Source organism: Jaculus jaculus, chromosome 1, assembly GCF_020740685.1.
Source record: "Jaculus jaculus isolate mJacJac1 chromosome 1, mJacJac1.mat.Y.cur, whole genome shotgun sequence".
Taxonomy (NCBI): domain Eukaryota; kingdom Metazoa; phylum Chordata; class Mammalia; order Rodentia; family Dipodidae; genus Jaculus; species Jaculus jaculus.
The window spans coordinates 40573848-40594833 of NC_059102.1; the positions used below are offsets into that span (position 1 = coordinate 40573848).

General features: G+C 45.4%; 1 protein-coding gene across 31 annotated transcripts in view; it reads left to right on the forward strand.

The window, feature by feature from the left end:
* Sorbs1 (sorbin and SH3 domain containing 1) overlaps positions 1 to 20986 on the forward strand; it is a 259137-nt gene that overhangs the window by 214110 nt on the left and 24041 nt on the right. For 14 of the 31 annotated variants that reach the window (XM_045134864.1, XM_045134873.1, XM_045134808.1 and 11 more), the window contains 8 exons: positions 4252 to 4424; positions 4902 to 6377; positions 7028 to 7113; positions 10467 to 10634; positions 14291 to 14337; positions 17812 to 17926; positions 18055 to 18180; positions 20596 to 20790. In XM_045134864.1, coding sequence (XP_044990799.1) covers positions 4252 to 4424; positions 4902 to 6377; positions 7028 to 7113; positions 10467 to 10634; positions 14291 to 14337; positions 17812 to 17926; positions 18055 to 18180; positions 20596 to 20790 — 2386 coding nt within the window. The remainder of the gene's footprint in view (positions 1 to 4251; positions 4425 to 4901; positions 6378 to 7027; positions 7114 to 10466; positions 10635 to 14290; positions 14338 to 17811; positions 17927 to 18054; positions 18181 to 20595; positions 20791 to 20986) is intronic. The other 17 variants (XM_045134902.1, XM_045134918.1, XM_045134923.1 and 14 more) reach the window with 2 other exon arrangements.

Sequence of the window (20986 nt, forward strand, 5' to 3'; positions counted from 1 at the left end):
TCTAGAGGTCTATCTAGACTGCCTCCCCCAAAGCCACAGTTGATGACAATTACCTTCTGATTTTCCCTTCCTGTAATCCCCAAGTGGTTTAGAACAGTAAATACAGGTTTTAAGGGCTAGAACTTCTTGTTGTGTTCCCTGCTGGTTTCCTGTGCTTAGAAGATGACTGACACACAGTGGGTGCTCAGCAGATACATGTTACATGTTCCACATCTGAATGAGCAGCAGTGGGTTGACAGTATGGTTCCTAGAACTATCACCAGCAGTGACTGCAGGGAGTCCCTGGAGGCTGGGGTGTGGCTGGGACTTGCAGGATCATAGACCTGAGGACAGGACCAGGGGCAGAAGAGTGAGGGGATGCATGTTAGCTGGAGAGGAAGTACAGCTTCTGACTGACTGGCTTCGGGAAACAAGGAGAGGAACGCAGGGACTGACTTGCCACTCTTAGGTGAGAGCAGGTAGCAGAGCAGAACCATGTTTGTTTTGCGATGTGTTGGGTTGAAGATGGCTGAAGAATATCTGGGTGAAAATGTCTGACAGGTGAAGGTATGTGCCTAGAGCCCAGTAGAAGGATATTTGTAGGTAACACATTGGCAGGTGGATTTTGTAGACAGGCTCACTGTACCTCTTTTGCACGTGAAAGAAATTGAGGCCCGAGGACGCAGGAGACAGGGGAGAAGGGAGGAGGGAAAACAGCCAATTTGCTAGTTTTTATTCAGCACAAACTTTCCTCAGTAGATACACATTTCTTGCTGGAATCTGGCCTTCTAGGACCTTGGCCCCTGCTTGCAGCCTGCCTTTTAGCACAATTGAAAGCAGTTGGCCCAGGATTGTTGACATGTTTTTGTTGAACCAGCAGCCTGCTCTGTGTCTTAGCTAGCCGCTGAATTCCCTGCTCCTGGCTCATTGTGTAAGCTTCTGAACTTGACTTGCTTTGTTTTCTCTCGGTAGCTGCTAATCCTGGTTGTACCTTTCTTAGTTAGCCTAGGGTACATGGCTGCTTTTCTCACATCAGATGACTTGGACAGAACAAAGACCCAGCAACTCTGTGACCTTGGACAAATGCTTTCACTACTCTGGCTGAGTGGTAAGGTTTCCTCTCTTGAGCAATGGAACAAGTGATATCTTTATTTTCAACATTAGGGGAGCTGCCAGAGATGATATATTTAAAACATTGTCCTAGAGCTCTTAGATATTGTTTTTAAATGTGGATCCCTCAATTACAAAATCACACATCTGGAAAAAGCATTGTTTCATCAGCTTTGGTATCAGAAAGAAAACAATTGGCTGTAGCACCTCCATTCTGAGAGGTTTCCTGAGGGCTGGCTTGTCGTTCTGTGGAAAACATCAAGAAATGGCAATCCTGGGTGGGACACAGAGGGCAGGCATGCTGAGGGGAGGTGTGTCTGAGGGCTGTTGAGGTAGAAGCACGAGGCCAATCCAGGTGGAGCCCTGAGAGAGAAAAGGGAAAGGACTTGGGAAGGTGAGCAGAAGCATTCAGAGGACACAGGGGTAGCAGAACGGAAGCTGATGTCACAGTCACTCCCCAGTGTGAGGACCTGTAATCTTCACTGGTGGTTGGCAAGGACACAGGACAGCTACGCATGGATCATTTTACAGTCGACGTTATACAAAAGGGGTGAATATGGTAATATGTTGATTTTTAATTAGGAAACCCCAAGTTTAAGAGCCAGTTTAGGTGAGCTTGTATTTTTTAAGGTTAATGTACAGTGTCACAGCCTTGAATGCTCCCTTCTGAGATTCCCAGGTCTGTATCAGGAGTCGATGGTGTTTCTCATAAGAACCTTGGGATGAGAGCCAAAAGCTGCACAGTAGCGTCCATGTCCCCAGGCCTAGCCCCAGAGACTGGTAGGAGAGGCACTCATAGGCACTTGGGGAAGAATTCCTCAGTTGACAATTTCATGTATCAAGACATATCCTTAATCAGCCCATATATTCCAGCTTTACTTTTAGAAAAATAATCTCCCATTCAGTTCTTTCAACACAGTTATTGAATGTCCTCATGAGCTCCAAAGTTCAGTTAGTTTCTGGAAGTTGGTGCAGCCTGGGGAAAGCGGCTGGCACCATTCTTCCCCTCTCTGAGGTTTCTCCCAGTCAGAGCTGACCTCCGAAGACTCCTGTGCCATCACTGCATTGGCGTGTATTCACATTTTCAGCCTTGAGATTTGGTTCCTTGTGTTTGGGGTCCCAGTAATGTTTGTCTGACTCAGCTGAAGAGAGGAGAAAATGTTTAGCCCCTTCATTCTGGTCATAGAGAATGAGGAGGGACTTGGAAAAGCCCTGAACAACCCTCTGGTCAGCCCCCTGAAATAGGGCATGCACCACTTTAGCCCATGGTGGGCACAAGGAAAGGGCTAGTTAGTGGTAGCTGCTGCGAGGAGCATTGCAAGAATGAAGGCACTTAGCCACTCCAAGGTGGAGATGCGATGGCTTCCTTTTCAAGAGGCTCCTCTTTTTTATTTAGTATTCTGGGTACTGGTGTCACTTGCCCCAGGGGTGTGGTAGTGATATAAATGGAACTTAAGCACCCTTGGATACTGCAGTGTATCCTGCACTGCCTCCTCAGTCACAGGGAGATGCTATAGGATAGCTGAGACTACAATCCACACAGCATCCAATGGTGTAGTTATGTAGCTTTGTGGATGACACAAAGTTCCACCAGTGGGTAGGTGGAGGGAAGGCAGATGAATAGATGTGTGACAAGGCAAATCAGTTCAGTGGTCCTTGTAGAATCGAGGTGGGGTGATGAGGCTGGCCACTTTTACCATTCTTTACTACAGTAAAATATTGGAGTGAAGGAATTCCATGAAGCTGTGCATCTTTAGAGCCAACAAACCCATGGCGATGCCAATAAACTCAATGCAGTATGATTGAAAGTGTCCTAGTGGGGCTAGAGGGATAGTTAGCAGTTAAGGCGCTTGCCTGCAAAGCTAAAGGACCCAGGTTTGATTCCCCAGGACCCACATAAGCCAGATGCACAAGGTGGTGCATATGTCTGGAGTTCATTTGCAGCAGCTGGAGGCTCTTGGGTACCCATTCCTTCTCTCCCTCCCTCCCTCCCTCCCTCTCTCTCTCTGCCTCTTTCTCTCAAATAAATAAAAAAAAATTTTTAAGTGTTCTAGTAGGAACCTATGTACTTTTGTTGAGAAAGACATGCTCTTCTCCGAGAGGATGGGCGTGTGTAGTGTGTGTGCCAGTGTCAACGCTTCAGTAAGCAAGGCCATAGAAAAGTGGGATTAGGAAAAGGGGACAGATTGATGAGTAACTAATTTCAGATGCTTCTTTTTTTTTTTTCTGTGCCCTACCTCATTACAAAAAGAATTTGTAGTAACTTGAAAAATACCTAGATTTTTTGAAATAAAAATAAACTAGGCATATAAATGGATATCAGTTTGTATGAATAAGACATGTTATAAGGTTCTAACCAAAACTTTGAAAGAAATGAATGCAAAATTTGGTTGTGAAGCTGCACACCTCTAGTTCCAGCTACTGAGGAGGCTGAAGTAGGAAGATCACTTGAGGCCAAGGGTTCAAAGCCAGGCAGGGCAACACATCAAAACCTTACCTGGTGGAGGAAACACAACAAAAACTTGGCTGCCATAATAGGCATAGATAGAATCCCATATTCACAAGGTTGTTGGTTCTCTGCCATTCATTGTGATTTTAATGTTCTGTGAGCCAAAGTTATCATGCAGAATAACTTCAGAAAAGAATCTAAATAATGGACGTCAGTTGACACTAGGTGGCCACACATGGAGTCACATGTCCTCTGCTCTTGTCCTCAGGTATACTACCTTATGTGTAGCCACTAGACTCCTAGTTCCCCTCCACTTTTCTTTTCTTTTCCCCCCTCCTTCCCTCCCTCCCTTCCTTCCTTCCTTCCTTTTTTTTTTTTTTTTTTTTTTGAGACAGAATCTCACTTTATAGTTCAGGCCTGTCTCACACTTGAAATCTGTCTAAGATTCAAGTTCTAGGTGCACATTACCACACTTGACCAGAACTGTTCTCTCCAATCACAGATGCAGTCACCACAGCTAGAAACATCCAAGGCTCCATGAGCCTACTAGTGTCGAATAAGCATGCACATTAGAAAGAACAATGCTTTAGAAACCAGGGAGTGGTTTTCTTTTATTTAGCTGGTAGCATGGGTTTTTTAGGAAAATGTTCAAGATGCTAACATTTGTCTTCCCCCTTCCTCTTTTCTCTCTTTAAAAATTATCTCATTCGTAGCATATATTCTTCCAACTTCCATGCAGTGAAGAGAGAATCAGATGGGGCTCCCGGGGATCTCACTAGCTTGGAGAACGAGAGGCAGATTTATAAAAGTGTTTTAGAAGGTGGCGACATCCCTCTTCAGGGCTTGAGTGGGCTCAAGCGACCCTCCAGCTCAGCTTCCACTAAAGGTAATTGATAGGACGAAGCCTGCGGGCCTCTGTCTCTTCTACATACCTGTTACCTGAGTGTTGGCAGTGGGTGAATCTCCAGCAGCTGGGACAACCTCTGACTATTCAGGTCCAGGTCAGATCTCAGAGCCCTCTCAGGTCCCCTCCCTTATTTTCTTGCCGGCCATTTTTCTTTCTGATATTAATGGTTTCCTTCCCTCTCAACCCAAATCTGGCTCTCTCTCTAGAACATCTCTCTCCTTTCTAGATGTTAGCTGAGCTTCAGCCTCTCCTCACTGGCAGGGTGGCCATCTCTTTTGTTGCATCTTTGCACCTGCTTTGCAGCACAGATTATTTTGCTTCCGGACATCAACTGGAAATTGTTTAAAAGCCCTGATGACAAATGAGCATGTTACCTTTCCTTTTTTTTTTTTTTTTTAAAGCAGCTTTCAGCTTTAACCTAATGGGTCTGTTTATTTTATTCTGCATGCTTACCAGTGGATCGTAAAGGTGGGAATGCTCACGTGATTTCTTCATCTTCAGTTCATAGCCGAACGTTTCTCACTAGCCATGCATTAGGCCCTGGGGGTAGGCACAAGAAACCCTTGTCGGCTGCGAAAGCCTGCATTTCGGAGATCCTCCCTTCCAAATTCAAACCCAGGCTCTCTGCTCCCAGCGCTCTTTTGCAGGAACAGAAGAGTGTCCTGTTGCCCTCAGAGAAGGCTCAGAGCTGTGAGAACCTGTGTGTGTCACTGAATGATTCCAAAAGAGGCCTCCAGCTCCAGGTGGGGGGGAGCATCGAGAACCTGCTCATGCGCTCCCGGCGGGATTACCGGGACTACGACAGCAAATCCAGTAGCACCATGAGCCTCCAGGAGTACGGCAGCAGCGCCAGGAGGCCCTGCGCGCTCTCTAGAAAAGCTGGGCTGCATTTCTCCATGTTCTACCGGGACATGCACCAGATCAACCGAGCTGGCCTCTCCCTGGGGTCTATCTCCTCCTCAAGTGTGCGGGATCTTGCCTCCCACTTTGAAAGGAGCAACCTGGCATTGGCCAGGGGTGAGCTGGGTGCCAGCCAAGAGGGCTCAGAGCATATCCCCAAGCACACTGTGTCCTCCCGCATCACTGCTTTTGAGCAGCTCATTCAACGGTCCCGGTCCATGCCATCCCTGGACCTGTCTGGCAGGCTAAGCAAGTCACCTACACCCGTTTTGTCTCGGAGTAGCCTGACCTCCGCCCGATCAGCGGAGTCTCTCCTTGAGTCAACCAAGCTCCGTCCAAGGGGGATAGATGGGTTGAATACCGGAGGGGTCTACGCCTCCCCCACATGTAGCAATATGGCAGACCACACCTTGAGCTTCAGGGGCCTCGTTCCTTCTGAGCCCCTCTCCATCTGCTCAGATGAGCTAGACCACTGTTCAAATGTTTCCAACGACAGCCGAGAGGGCAGTGGGGGCAGTGTTCATGGAGACTTCCCCAAACATCGCCTCAACAAGTGCAAGGGCACCTGTCCTGCCTCGTATACCCGCTTCACCACCATCCGGAAGCATGAGCAGCAGTCCTCCAGGCAGCCAGACTGGCGCCTGGATTCCAGGGGAGACAAGAGCAGCCTCCTCAGGAACATCTACCTGATGAGCCCCCTCCCTTTTCGATTGAAAAAGCCCCTCCAGCACCATCCCAGACAGCCATCACTGGGTGACTCCTCAGGCCCCCCTGCTGACCAGAAGCCAGACCTCCCCAGCCAGTCCCCTCAGGACCAGCCCCACTCTACAGGGAAGCCCTTGGTTCCCACCCGCCTGTCTTCCCGACACACCATGGCCAGGCTTAGCCACAGCTCAGAGCCCCCTCTGGACAGATCCGCAGGCCTGGAAGACTTCCCAAGGGTCATTAATAATGGGAACCCTGTGCCCTTCTCAGACCATGGCCTGGACAGGAACAACAACCCACAAAGTGAACTGGCACCGTCCCTTGGAGGTGGCATTTTGTGTGTTTGACCAGTCTCACCTCCCTGTTCCCGCTTTGCTTGCTCTGCCCCTTCCTCTTGTGTGCCCTCGGTGCTCATTTCTGCCTTGTCCTTTGCTTCTGTTTGTTTTGCTTTGCAATTAACCATGGCTTGTAGTGGCTGCACTTCTTTAAAAACAAAGCCCCCATGTCATTTAGACTAACCACCAAACTGTGTTTCGAAAGAAAAATTGGCCGTTTAGCTCATCTGAGAAACGTGTTCATGTGAACTTAAACCCTTGCCATTTGCATCAATCCCTGGCCCACTGTGGTTTTTTGAGAGGCAGCCTCTCTCCGTGGCCCTGTGTGTGTGAGTGTACAGTCTGTCTCTGTACGAGCCTGCACGCCTTTTTGTAGGGGCACTTCAAAGAATGTCTCCTCCTCTGTTCTCCTTTAGCCTTCTGATTGGCTGTCTTTGTATTAAACTACTTTACAAGTCAATCCAAAACGTGAGGGAGGGGGGTGGGCTAGGACTTTTTTTTTCGTCTATAATTTGATTATTGATCATTAATCAACAGTTATTATTAAAACTTGACATTTAAATATAAGGATGGTGAAACTTTTTCCCAATCTGACTCCCACTAAATCTTTGCCTGTCTTAACTCTACTTTGTCATTTTGAAGATTCAGAACCACCAGGACATTTTATACCTGCTGATTACTTGGAATCCACAGAAGAGTTTATTCGAAGACGTCATGATGATAAAGAGGTAAATCTTATCCTTTAGCCTCTTTGCTTTTGTGTAGGAAAAAAAAAAAAAAAAGCTTAAAGGAAGTTAATGTTCTAGACACCTGTGAGAGACATAATGCTATCCAGTGACTAGAAGCAAAGTTTGGAGGTTTTCATGGGTAACTTTTTATAAGAAAAAGGCTCTAACCACTTCCTGTATAGTCCGCTTTTCCAGAAAGTCAGGCCAGTTTCCCACAGGCACTCAGTTATAAACGCTATGTCCAGCCAGCATTGTTACTGAGACGTATAGATCGATGGGACCTAAACTAATCACACTTACTTCCTTGGCAGCCGGAAGCTGGACTCCCCTCTTTCATCCCTCCTCTCAGTCCACCTCTTTTAACTTTTCCTGCTTAACTTCATTTACATTTTGCCGACAGTGTGAATATACACACAAACATAATTACCTATTTTTGTTTTTTCTAGTATATTTTATTTTATTTTTTTGGTTTTTCAAGGTAGGGTCTCACTCTAGCCCAGGCTGACCTGGGATTCACTATGGAGTCTCAGGGTGGCCTCGAACTCACGGCAATCCTCCTACCTCTGCCTCCCGAGTGCTGGGATTAAAGGCGTGCGCCACCACGCCCGGCTATTTTTCTGGTATATTTTAAATTAAGTTCTAGACAAAATATTATTTCTCCATTTATACTTCAGTATGTATCTATAAACCTCTTGATCTCTCAGGAAATCCATCTCCGTGTTCCTCTAGTATTGCCCAGCCCTCTAATGGGCACAAGGCATAGTTTAGGTTGGGAAAGGTTACCATCAAAAAAATAAAAAATGATAATGACCATGTGTTTTATAAAGCATTTTGAGGAAGTTGCCTATAACTCTGTTCCCTTTATCTCAGAAGGGAGATAACCCCACAGAAGAACTTCCGGCTGTGGATATTTTCTTACATCTACTGAAACGTCTATCTGTGATATGACTGCCAGTTTTTAAAGGAGCCTGTTCTAATGGGGGTGCAGTAAAAAGTCATCCTTGAGGTTAATCACATGAGCAAAATGTTAGCTCCTTGAATGATAAGGCATCACGGTACCTTCGTTCTGGTTCACATCTACAGGAAAAAGGGTCCTGTAGATGAGACAAGCTCAGTGCCCATCTTCCTGCCATAAGTTCAGAGATGGAGAATACTTTGAACTCCCAGTATGGGGAAGGGTGTTCATGTGACCACAATGCTGTCCCACCCCCTTTTTCTTTATGAGTCTGTGGTGAGTGAGTCCAGAGTTTTGGTAGGGTTTCCTTACAGATAGTGGAAAGACTTGACTTTGAGAACTGTCTGACTGTAATCACTGGTGAAAGACAGACAAATGACATGCCTCTCCTTGTCCTCCAGGACCAGTTTTCAGCACAACACACATCATCATAGGAAGCAAGAGAAAGTATTTGGTCTCCAGAGTTGCTTATAAAAATCCAATCCAATAGTCACAAATGAGGGGTGACCGTCAGACACAGAACAGACACCTTTCCACGCTTTGCTAGTTATGCCCTGTCACTTGGAAAGAAAACTCCCATGCCATGAGAGGAGAGATGAAATTCCCTGTTAGTATCAGCGTGGAAGGCTTTGTGGTAGAGTCTTGCCCATGCTGAGGGCATAGCTTACTTACTCGGTTTGACAGTTGCCACATTTACAGCTGTATACTAAATGTGAGCATCTTGTTTCCTGAAATGGTTCACGTTTACCCGTGGATTTGGGCTTGTGTGGTTAACCACAAACCTGATGGGTTTACTGAGGTCAGGTTTAAGTAGTGGGTTGGGAACTTCATTGCATTTGATATCCTCCAGGGCTGATGTTAACTGTCAGAGCACCAGGGGGTTTGAGTGGGGAGGGTGGCAGCCATCACCCGCTTATTGCAGCCACGCCCTGCTACAGAAACACCTTTCAAGGGGCTGTCAGTCTCTTTACAGCTTTTACTGTTAACATTGATGATACTGGCATTTCAGGAAAAAGAGAACATGTCTGTCTGGAAGGGTCACAAGTAGTCATCAAGCCAACTACCTTGCTTTCTCCAGGAAAGGACCACAGCAAGTGTAAAGGCTTGCTTGAGGCATCATCTAGCAAGTGAGCTTATACGATAGGGAGAGCTAGAAATTTAGTCTCCATCTCCATAAACCAGTGCTCCTTCCATAGGGTTGTGCTTTACAAAGCACTTCCTCATCTTTTCTCCTCTAATCTTTATGACACTTTCCTAAGCACTGGAAATCCCACAGCCATTGGAATGAGTCGTCATTTGTAGACACTTGAGAAAAATCAGGCCACTATCTTCTGGAGCTGCGTGTCACATGAGACATTTAATTGCCTGCTGGAAGAAGACTTAGTTTTACTGAGCATGCTAAGAATGACCAGCTATGATGAATGCTTTCCTACAATGAGCATTAATCCCGTGAACAAAAGATTACTGTGGAATAAGGAAACATGACAATTCGATTCTATAGGGCATTTCAGTAGGCAATGAAGACTGCCTACTGGGTTATTTTCAAAAGGTTTTTTTAACTAGAAATAGATGGCTATTTTCTTAGGATAGGAATTCTGTTTCTTCTGACCCCAGGCACCATAGTATTAATTCATTCTCTCTATTCATATTCTGCATCATCCCCTTAGACTCAGTTTCATTTCACCAAATGCAGAAATAATTCAGTGAGACAGTAACTGAGATCCTGTGCCAGCCACATGAAGAGCCCTTGGTACAGATCATAAGACCTCCTAAAACTTATGCCAGGGGAAGAGTTGGCTTGCCTAAGAGAATAGATGCAAGATTTTTGGAAAGGGGCCACTTCCATTCTGTGGAGAACGTGGTTGAATGATAGAGGAAGCACAAAAGCAACATGATAGCCTGATAGTCAGGTCCCGTAGCAGACCTGATAGACGTGAGGTGGCAGGAGAAAACAGCAGGTCCTAGTCCTGCCTTAGGAACATACTGAACAAACATCATTGCCTGTGGGAGGTTGGAATAGCACAGCCCTTAGCAAACTGCCCAGCATGCTTGTAAGGACCTGGCTGTTCCCTGGGTTACCTGGCCCTTTCTGCCAGGAGGCACAAGGCTTTGGGCTGAGCCCAGGAATAGTTAACCAGACAGTGAGTTTGTAGAATCATCCTTTTCCATATCCCAGCTGTCCCCAATTTCTCCTGGGCAGTATTTTCTCCTTCCTGCAGTGTATTTCAAGTATGGTTACCATGGGAACATAGTAGCTGTGGCCCTAAGCCCCTCTGACACCTGCCTTTAAAGTCTCCTTCCTGTTCACTCAAACCTTCTTCCTTAATTGCTTATATGGCCATTTTTCATTAAACTGGATCAGATCATTTACTGCCCATTTTATGCAATTTCATGGCAGAAACTTTTAGCGGACCAGAGACGACTTAAGCGTGAACAAGAAGAAGCCGATATTGCAGCTCGGCGCCACACGGGCGTCATCCCGACGCATCATCAGTTTATCACTAATGAGCGCTTTGGGGACCTCCTCAATATAGACGATACCGCAAAAAGGAAATCTGGGTCAGAGGTCTGTTTTGGTTGCCTCAAACTGCTGCTTGACCCAAAGCAATATTTGCCACCCCTCAGCATTGTCCTCTCTAGGCCAATTTAGTTCTCCCAACAGCATCTATCATCCTGGCTTCCTTAGCCTTGCTTTGGCTCTTTTGTGGCTGGTGAATGGACATGAGCCCCACCATGTCCTGTGCTCTGTATGTTCAAGCATGCCTGGCTGTGGGACCGGGATCCGCGGGCGCACACCTCTCATGCATGCTTAGAGCATTGGCTGCCTCTGTGAGTCCAGTCCTCTTCATCGTGCATTTGACCGTGACGCTGTGTTGCATTGCATCTGCTTAGAAACGTGTACCTGTGGCCATGTGCACTGGTAGCTAAGATGTGGACAGTTACATGTCTTCTGTGAAGAGATGGTTAATGCAACTTTTATTACTGAAGTTACCTAATTGATAGAACATTCACAAAGGCCTCCAAATTTAGTGGCATTGCTATTGAAATATCAAAGAGCAGTATTACTGCTCACATGTGAATTGTTCTGTCATGCTGAATGCAGCACGTGAAGAATTATACCACCAAAGACTTGTAATTAGGGTATATCAACACATACAAGCTACAAGAGTGCTTTGAGAAATATTTCATTTAATATTTTATGTCAGTTATTTTCACTGTCTGTCTAAGCTGAAATTGCAAACGCTTGATAGTATAGAAGTAATGAAATGATTTTATCCAGGTCTTGCCTCCTACACCAAGGTTGGTATGATGACATTTCTGTTCAGGCCAAATGCTGCAAGAGTTTATGCTGTGCCATGTAACCCTGCTGAGGATGGTTTCTTGGAGAAGCGTATGCAACTGTGGCATTGATTGGGCTGGCGAAGTGCTAGGGGAACAACACTCACAATGAGTAATTTTATAACCTTCAAGTATAGCTAACGTTTCATTTATTTATTATTGGTTTTTGATTTTTTTTTTTTTTTTTTTTTTTTTGGTTTTTTGAGGTAGGGTCTCACTCTGGCTCAGGCTGACCTGGAATTCACTATGTAGTCTCAGGGTGGCCTCGAACTCACAGCAATCCTCCTACCTCTGCCTCCCGAGTGCTGGGATTAAAGGCATGCGCCACCACGCCCGACTATTATTGGTTTATGAAACAGGGTCTTACTCTAGACAGAGTTCACCTGGATCTTACTGTAGTTCAGACTGATTAAAGTGATCCTCCTACCTCATAAAAAATTATTTTTTGAAGAAATCAAAGATGTCTAGGAAGAAGTTATAAGAAATGAAAGAACTTGATTGAAAGAAGGAAAGCTGGGAAGCAGAGGAGATTATAAAGTAGAGAGAGAAAGGAGACGTAACAGAGAAGAAGCTTAGCAACTTTGCAAGTGCCTCCCCACGGCAAGGGAAGGGAAACTCCATGGCCCTCAGCCTGGCTCCTCGCCCTGCTCTTGTCACTCTGGTGCTGGCTTGGCCTCATTTACAGGCCTGCCTGGTGGGAGGGAGGAAGGAGTGTATGGGGCTTGCAGAGCCACCCTAGTGATGTATCGGCGTGCACAGTGCAGATTCTTACTAGAGTCGTGGTTCACAGATTTGCTTGAGTCAGGGCCCGCGGGAGGCAAGTGAAGGTGCAGACTCCTGGACCTCATCTACAAAGTTTTGATCTGGGATTTGGGTCTGAGAATTTGCACGTTCTGGGGTGATATTGATGGTGTGTTTAAGGTCCAGATTTGGAGAATCACTGCTCTAGAACTAGAAGATGATGGACAGACTTGAGGAAACAGAGACCACCACGGCAGTGCACTACACTTTCACTAGGTTTAACTCAGTGGCCACTAACTGCGTAGAGACCCAGTGTGAGACAGAAACAGGGCTCTGTCTGTGGTTTGGAGGAGCTAGTGGTGAATAAATCTCCTTCGTGTATAGTTATCTCTGCCCCACAAGGCTGAGAGCCAGAGGTGGGAAACATGGATTTGGCCTCAGAAGCCACCAAAGGAGGAAGAGGGAGTGGCTACTGCTTTATACAGCTGGCAGTGGGTGATTGCAGGCAATCAGGGCTCCTCAGGCTTAGGCAAAATGTGGATTCCTTTTAATGGAAAAAACCCACCGGTCCCCAAATTGAAGAGTATGCAAATTAAATAGTGAGGGGTGCAGTGACACAACTTTAACACGTAATTGACAGATCTTAGATGCCACTCAAAGAGTGAATGTGCTGCTTTGATACAAATCTCAATATTCACATAGCTGTATAGCTGAGTGACATGGGGTGACTTATCTCTTCCTACACTTTTCTACTGGGATCATTGTAAGCTTGCAGTTTGGGTCACTCTGTCTTCCTTTATGAACTTGTCCTTTTATCATTAATCCCACACCAATTCTTTTCTTGTTTATAACTGTTAAATCATGCTTTTTGGTTACAGACAGATATTGATAATAAATAGAAGCATTGGAATTATGTGCCATTAACTCAGTTTTAAGGTAGCCATTTAGTTGCACCCTATTATACATGTTATAGATAAAAAGAAATAGCAGCATGAACATATAAAAGTACAGAGTCCTATGAAGAGCCAGTTATGGTTGTGTACACTCGTAATCCCAGCACTTGGGAGGCAGAGGCAGGAAGATCACAAGCTCAAGGCCAGCCGTGGCTAATACTGCAACCATGTCTCCAAACAGAAGCTTAAAACAGAACACACATATACAAATAAAAGTGAAAAATAAACATGAAGAAGATAGGCAAATAGGCATAAATAAAAGTGTTCTTGTTAAATTTGGAGCTGAAGGAATTCCAGGCAAAGAAAGGGTTTAGCAGAGGCATATCCTAGATAGATCAGGAGAGTGTGACAGAGATTAAGGTGGTTCCACAAATGGGAGAAATGACCCCAAAACCTACAGCCATATTAGGAATGGAGATTTGATCTGATAGACAATTGAGAGTTCAAATCAACATCAAAGCAAAAGTGTGAAGTGAGGAGGAATTTGAGGAATGTCATTTGTGCTCCTGGGTGACAGTAAATTAGAGTGAAGAGAAAAGATGAAGTCAAAGGAAGCTTTGTGCCTGTGGGAACCAGAGGTCAGACCCAGAGCAACAGCAAGCAAGCGTGACTTAATGATAAGCTAGATGAGAAAGTTGAAGACTGCTGAGGCTCACATCCAGGGCTGGGTGTCAGAGGAGGGGCTGCCCCAGCAGGGACGGGATCGCAACAGAGGGAGGATGAGCGCAGAGTTTACTGTAGCCATCTTTTCAGATGATCATACAGACTGCAGGAACATAGGGAGTAGAAGATAGCATGAGAGGTGAATTAGTCTCACAGACATGCAGATCCTAGCTTAGGTCCAGCAAGTAGACAATGTCCCCTAAGGAATAAGGCATGTTGGAGGATTCTGGCTGGTAGGAACCATGGTCAGCATGTGTGGGGACCAACACTTCAGCTTTGGGGCTTCTCAAACCATCTCTTCTCTAAATTTGGCCCTCTTGAGGGGGAGATTTCATGCATGGAAGTGACTAAAGATCCTTCTAGTGTTCTAGCAAGGTCAGGTGCTGGATTTCGCCCAGATTTCTATGCCACAATGAACTTATTAAGATTGAGTGTGTCTGCTTTGCTTTCTAGAAACTTGTGAAAATATGTTCTTTTCATTGCTCAAGAGTCACGATTTTAACTGGCCATTGTTTCTTGTGTTTAGATGAGACCTGCCAGAGCCAAATTTGACTTTAAAGCTCAGACACTAAAGTAAGTGCCCGCATGTTTGTCTTCTTTGCTGCCTTTTTGAAGCATAGTGGTTTGCTTGTAGAAAAGAGTAACAACAATGACTAAAAAATACAAAACAGAAGTAGTTTGTAGGCCACACACTGTTTAAAGCACATTGCAAATATCAACTCAGAGGTTCTCATGAATGAGGGCTGAGTCTTACAGAGTGGATACTGTTGTCGTCCCCACTGGGCAATGGGGAAACCAAGAGACTGCAAAAAGGAACTTGACTCTTATGAGGGGTGAAAGAACCAGATGTAAATCTGGCCCACTGACAACCAGAAGCTGGACTCTTTTGCACTGTGCCATGCCACCCTGTCCTGGATAGGGCTCTGTTTGCTTGATTAGTTGGCAGATTGATGTGTCCCATCCCTTCAGTGGAAGGAAGCAAAACTCGTCTCTAGGAAGATGTCACTTTGTCAGTGTTACTATAGCATCCCCTGGGAAGAAAGGCCTACGGGAGCCCCCAGGAGACTAGCGTTTCTCTAAGTACCTTCCTGACTGTTCATTCTCCCTGTAAGAAGTTTCTCACAAACCTGATCCTGTTGTCAAAATGAGTCAGGACCCACTGCCTACTGTTTCCACCATCTCTCCCCCCGTGAGAAATGGGCTCTGGTGGCATATTCATGACTGTGGAAATCATTCAAGGAGGAAAGCTGATTAACTCATTTAACCAAGTGTTTTCTAAACTTAGGTGACCAGGAAACCTTTCTGCTTTCCATGGAACACAATTTGGGGAATGCTACCAAACCCTGGGTTTCCAAAGGAACCTGTAGCTTTATATCTAATTACATATTAAAATAGACTGTGAGTTTTCTTGACAGCTTGAAAGTACCATGACCATTCACTCTTCCACTGTCCTGCTGATAAGAGGCCTCACGCCTGGTGATGAGAGGGAGAGCTTCCATCCATGAATGACAGGGAAACACTGTATGGAGGCTACTCGACCATGGCTTCATCTCCTCCCACACAAAATGAATGGCCAGGCTAGGTTTCTAGAAGCTAGACATGAGTCTGATGTGATTGGATTAATTTGCATTACTCCATTCACTTAGTCTGTTAGCTAAAAGAGGTGGCTGCAGTTAGCAGTGGCTGGCAGCTGTGCAGTGTACTGCAAAGGCTGTGGGCTTTAAAGTAGGGAAGGAGGCCTGAATTCAATCCTACATTTACATCTCTGTGACTGGAGTCAAGCCATGAGTCTCTTACCCTCAGCTTTCCTCATCTAAGATGAGGATCACAGTGCCACTTTTGCAAGGAGCCAGCCAGGTAAGTGAAGCAGAAGTCAGTACTCAAGTGTAGTGTCTACCGCCCTCATCTTTTTTAGCCAGAGAGAAACTAACAAAGACATAAAAATTAATTTGTAGTTTAATATAATAGGTGGTCTTTTTTTCCTTTGAATTGAGAAATCTAAGTGATATAATGATTATTTTTTAGGCTAGGTTTTCTTTTTTTTTTTTTTTAAGGTACAGTCTCACTTGATCCCAGGCTAACCTACAACAAACTCTATAGTCCCAGGCTAGCCCTGAACTCACAACGATCCTCATACCCCTCTCTCCCAGGTGCAGGGATTAAAGGTGTGCACCACTACACCCGGCTTAGATTTCATTCTTAAAGTTGACTTTTCTCTTCTCTTGCACAACCCCGTCAGATAAAAGTGGTTAAGAAGGCTGACAGCCATAGAAATTGTCACCACTGCTAATGACCTGAGTGGCTTCTTCCTGCTGGTTCATGTTTTCATTTTGACATGCTGCCTTCAAAACAAAACCAATGGAAAGTGTGTTCTGGGGACACTTGGTTTTGTTTCCATGGACTTTCAGAACCTCTGCCATTTTGATTTTCACAGCAACATTCTAGGAAGATCTAAAACACTTCTGTTGTTTGCCATTCCTTCTCACCACTAGGTGGGGGCACATGGATGGTTAGGAGCTGGGACTTTGGCCTGCAGTATGGGAAGGACAGCAGCTTGAGGGACGCTGTTGGCTACAACTACAGACTTGTCCATGCTCGTCTCTTGTAGAACAGTTCTCCTCTGCTTAACAAAGACTCCCACCTGCCTACACAATGCAAAACACACAGGGGAGCAGACCGAGGAGCCACCACATCCCCAGCAGGAGCAGTGATAGTCTGAGGGTCTTTGTGCATGCAGCTGGAAGTCAAAGAAGGGAAATTCAGAACACTAGGAGCCACCACATCCCCAGCAGGGGCAGTGATAGTCTGAGGGTCTTTGTGCATGCAGCTGGAAGTCAAAGAAGGGAAATTCAGAACACTTCAAGGAGAAGGCTGTGGTAAAAATGTGGTCAGTTAAATTCCTTCTCACAGAGATAATGTGCCAGATCCTCTTCCCAGGCCTTGAGGACTAGAATCTGTCTCCCAGTGCAAGACCCACAGAAGCCACCTAGTACTTTTATCCACAGAGCCAACATGGTGTAGAGTTTCCCAGATGTGCCCTGTTGTTTGTTCAGCCAGCATCCCTCATGTACCACAGGGCTTCCTGACAAGCTGCAAAGCAGGCGCACCCTTTCCAAATTATAGCCAAAGGCTTTTCTTCCCACGTTATTGGTTTGGTGCAAATGAAAAAGATCTAGGTCATTTTTTTTTAATTCAAGAAAATTTAAGTTACAGTTTGGATTTTGTTTATAATTTGTTTTTTAACTCATTAAAAAAAAAAGAATCCTGATTAGATGTTGATATTGTCACGATTGAGGCAACAAAGAGATAATTATGGAAAAAAATAGAGAAAGGGCACTAAAACATTTGAAGGAAAACCATTGTTCTTTCTAAGACTCCATTTCCATGTTTAATGAAGGGAATGAGCATTTAGTGAGTGATGCGTATAGAACAGGCACTATGCCAGCGGTCTGCACCTGCGGCTGCATTCTCCAGCCTAGAGAGAGCTACCGTGATCTCCTGAGGAAATAGCCTCCCAGAGAAACTGAGCTTCTGGTCCAGAGTCTTAGAGCTGGGTCTGAATCCTGATCTCCCTAACCTCAGAGCGTTTGTACTACGTGCTGATAGAGATGGATGATGAGTGGGACAGAATGACAGAAGGACGACAGGGTCTCGTGGAGAATTTGAGCATTGAGGTGAGCCTTGCTCTAGCACAGAAGGGCAGTGGAGGTATCCAGAAGGAGACATTTTGCACACCAAGTGAGCATCCATTAGGACTGCTGGTGCATCACCGACAGCGTCCACAACATATGCACCAAGGAGTCACAGCAAACTAACAAGGCCTCTGAGTGCAAGACAGTTTGAGTGGTAACTTCCCTCCCACAAAAGTCTGGAAGAATGCCCAGTATGATTTAATCTCCTGAGGAATGGGTTCACATTTCCAAACCTGGAACCCCCTTCTATAATTCGTGCCTGGTGACTCCACTCGCTGACACATTTTGCTAACCAGTGTCTTAGGGGTGCACGTGTTAAAGTAGCTGCTAAGAGGCAGTGCCGCTTTGTCGACAGGGAGCTTCCTCTGCAGAAGGGAGACATCGTTTACATCTACAAGCAGATTGATCAGAACTGGTACGAAGGTGAACACCATGGCCGGGTGGGAATCTTCCCACGCACCTACATCGAGGTACCGCAGCCCCTGTCCTCAGGAAAAGCCCCACTGTGCCCCAATTGCCATTCATTTACCAAGTGCTTACGTTTGCTTCCTCTTGTTCCCCTCCTTGCCCCTCTCTTTTGCTTCTGTTCTTTTCCCAGCTTCTTCCTCCTGCTGAGAAGGCTCAGCCCAGAAAGCTGACACCTGTACAGGTTTTGGAATATGGAGAAGCCATTGCTAAGTTTAACTTCAATGGTGACACACAAGTAGAAATGTCTTTCAGAAAGGTAAGCCACCTTCTCTTCCCAGCCTTGGGGCCCTTGATGGGTTCTGTTATTGTGGGTGGTGTGGTGTTGCTAAAAAGTGCCAGGCTATAGCCCAAGAACACAAGGAAACTGCAATAAGGGCAAATGGAGACTTTTCTGAGGTGACTTTAAAAAACAAAAAAACTACTTGCCAGGCATAGTGGCTCACACCTGCAATGCCAACACTTAGGAAGCTGAGGTGGGAGGATTGCAGAGGCCAGCCTAAACTAGAGTGAGTTCCAGGTCTGCCCAAATTAGATAGAGTGAGACTTTGCTTAAAAAAGAAAAAAATCAAAAACTTCATGAGCCAGGGTGTAACCACACTAAGTGGGTAAAGCAGCCCTTTGTAGGGTCTTAGACATCATGTGTGAACTGCATTCAGCCAGCATTGACTCAGCATCCAATGTAGTGATGAATATGCTGTTGAGGACTTGATTTAGATTTGTCTTGTATCCATAGTCCAAGTAGGAAAAACAAGTCCATTGGTACCAGGAAAAATTTCAAAAGCTTTGAAGCCAAAAGTTACAAGTTATTAGCTGTGCAGCTTATGGGGAGTTAAGTACCTGATCTGAGCCCCCATTGCCTCATATGAGAAATTATGGCGATACATGGCACTGTCCAGGGTGTAGTGAGGAGTTTAACTGAAGCAGTATACAGGAAACGGCTGGCAAGTGTGAGGTGTAGTTATCATCATGACTGCCATTGAGGGGCTCAGCATCATTGAGTGCTCTTGAGCTAAACACGGTGACCTTGGCCTTCCCGATCTTCAAATAGCCTCTATGTGTCAGAATGTCCTGGCTTGCTAAAATTATTAAAATTACTGATTTTCCTGAGGATTGAGGGAAGTTGACACATGGTTGGAACCACTTTATATAAAGAAGAAGCTGGAAGCAACCTAATTACCCATCAGTAGGGGATCTATATTTAAATCATTGTATGTGTGGACAGTAGATACCCCACAGTGGTCCCTTATGTTGTAAAACATTGCCAATCACAGGAGGCACATCTGTCATCCTTGGATTTGAGAAGCAGAGGTAGGAGTGTCTTGTGTTTAAGGCCAAGCTGGGCTACATAGAAAGACCTTGTCTCAAAACATCAAAAAGAAAAAAGAATGTAAAAATGTTAGTAGTGATTTTCCCAGGTGATGGTATGATGGGTGATGCTTGTTTCTGACTTTATGTTTATTCATGTACTAATGCATGAAAACTGCAAAGACACAAAAAAGAAGATAAAGATAAACCAACAAACGTGGTGTGATGGCTTGCAGCTGTTACCCTAGCACTCAGGTGGCTGACACAGGAGGATTACCATAAGTTCCTGAGCTGCTATGAAACCTTAACCTGTGTGTATGTGCACACATATGTGGTATATTCATGTGGAGACCTGAGTAAAACCTTACCTGTGTATGTGGGGGTACACATGCGATGTGTTCATGTGGAGACCAGGGTACAACCTTGCCTGTGGTATGTGTGTGGGATGTACATGTGGTATGTTTATGGAGAGACCAGAGGACAACCTTACCTGTTTGGGGAGGGGCATGTGATATGTTCATGTGGCAACCAGAGGACAACCTCTCCTTTGTGTGCATGTGTGTGGGTACACATGTGGTGTGTTCATATGAAGACCAGAGGACCACAATGGGAGTTGTTCCTCAGGAGTAGCCCAACTTTTATTTTATTTTAGGTTTTTCGAGGTAGGGTCTCACTCTGGTCCAGGTTGACCTGGAATTAACTCTGTAGTCTCAAGGTGGCCTCGAACTCATGGCGATCCTCCTACCTCTGCCTCCCAAGTGCTGGGATTAAAGGTGTGCACCACCACTCCCGGCTTCCTTATTTTATTTTTTGAAACAGTTTCTCTCTGACCTGCAATTTGTCAATTAGGGTAGTAAGCCCTGTGTCCACCTCCCCAGTTCTTCAGTTATAAGTGTGCAATAGGTTGTTTTTATATGTGGGTTCTGGGGATCAAACTCAGGTCTTCATGCTTGTAAAGCAAGTACATTATTGACTTGAGCTATCTCTCTAGCACCAAGACCCTGTCAGAGAGAGGGGAAAAGAAGAAAGGAGAAAGAGTGGGAATTGACCCTCTGAAGACTTTGCCTTATAGATGATTTGCTATGTGACTGCTTTGCTTTAAATAAGTCTCAAATATTATATTAGCATTCCAACTTGACTGCATGAATCTTTTTTTTTTTTTTTTTTTTTTTGCTGAAATACTTGAGGACCAAGCTTAACTTCCTAGTGAAGGGAGTTCAGTTATAAACGTTATCCAGGTTCACCAAGTGAAGTTAATCCTTAGCAAAGGATATGGTAAAGGATGCCAGGCAGTACAGGGTACAGGCAGGGGCCTCAGAGGGGCTGACATGTGGTCCAAGGATCTTTGTCTGGCTGTGTCTTCCAGGGTGAGAGGATCACGCTGCTTCGACAGGTAGATGAGAACTGGTACGAAGGGAGGATTCCAGGAACGTCCCGCCAAGGCATCTTCCCCATTACTTATGTGGACGTGCTTAAGCGGCCACTGGTGAAAAACCCCGTGGATCACATCGACCTGCCTTACTCCTCCTCCCCAAGTCGCAGTGCCACTGCGAGTCCACAGGTACCTAAGCTTCTTGTCACTGGTGTTCATACTGAGTAGTGTTGATGGGGCACAGCCTCTCTAAGGCTGTCAAATGGCCTATTGCGGTGTAGGTGGGGGTTGTTTTCACACGTGTAAAGAGGTATTTTTCGAGAATTTAACAGGAGAAATATTTCATGTGAAAGGAAGGGTTCAAGATAGTTGCTTCAGGGATAAG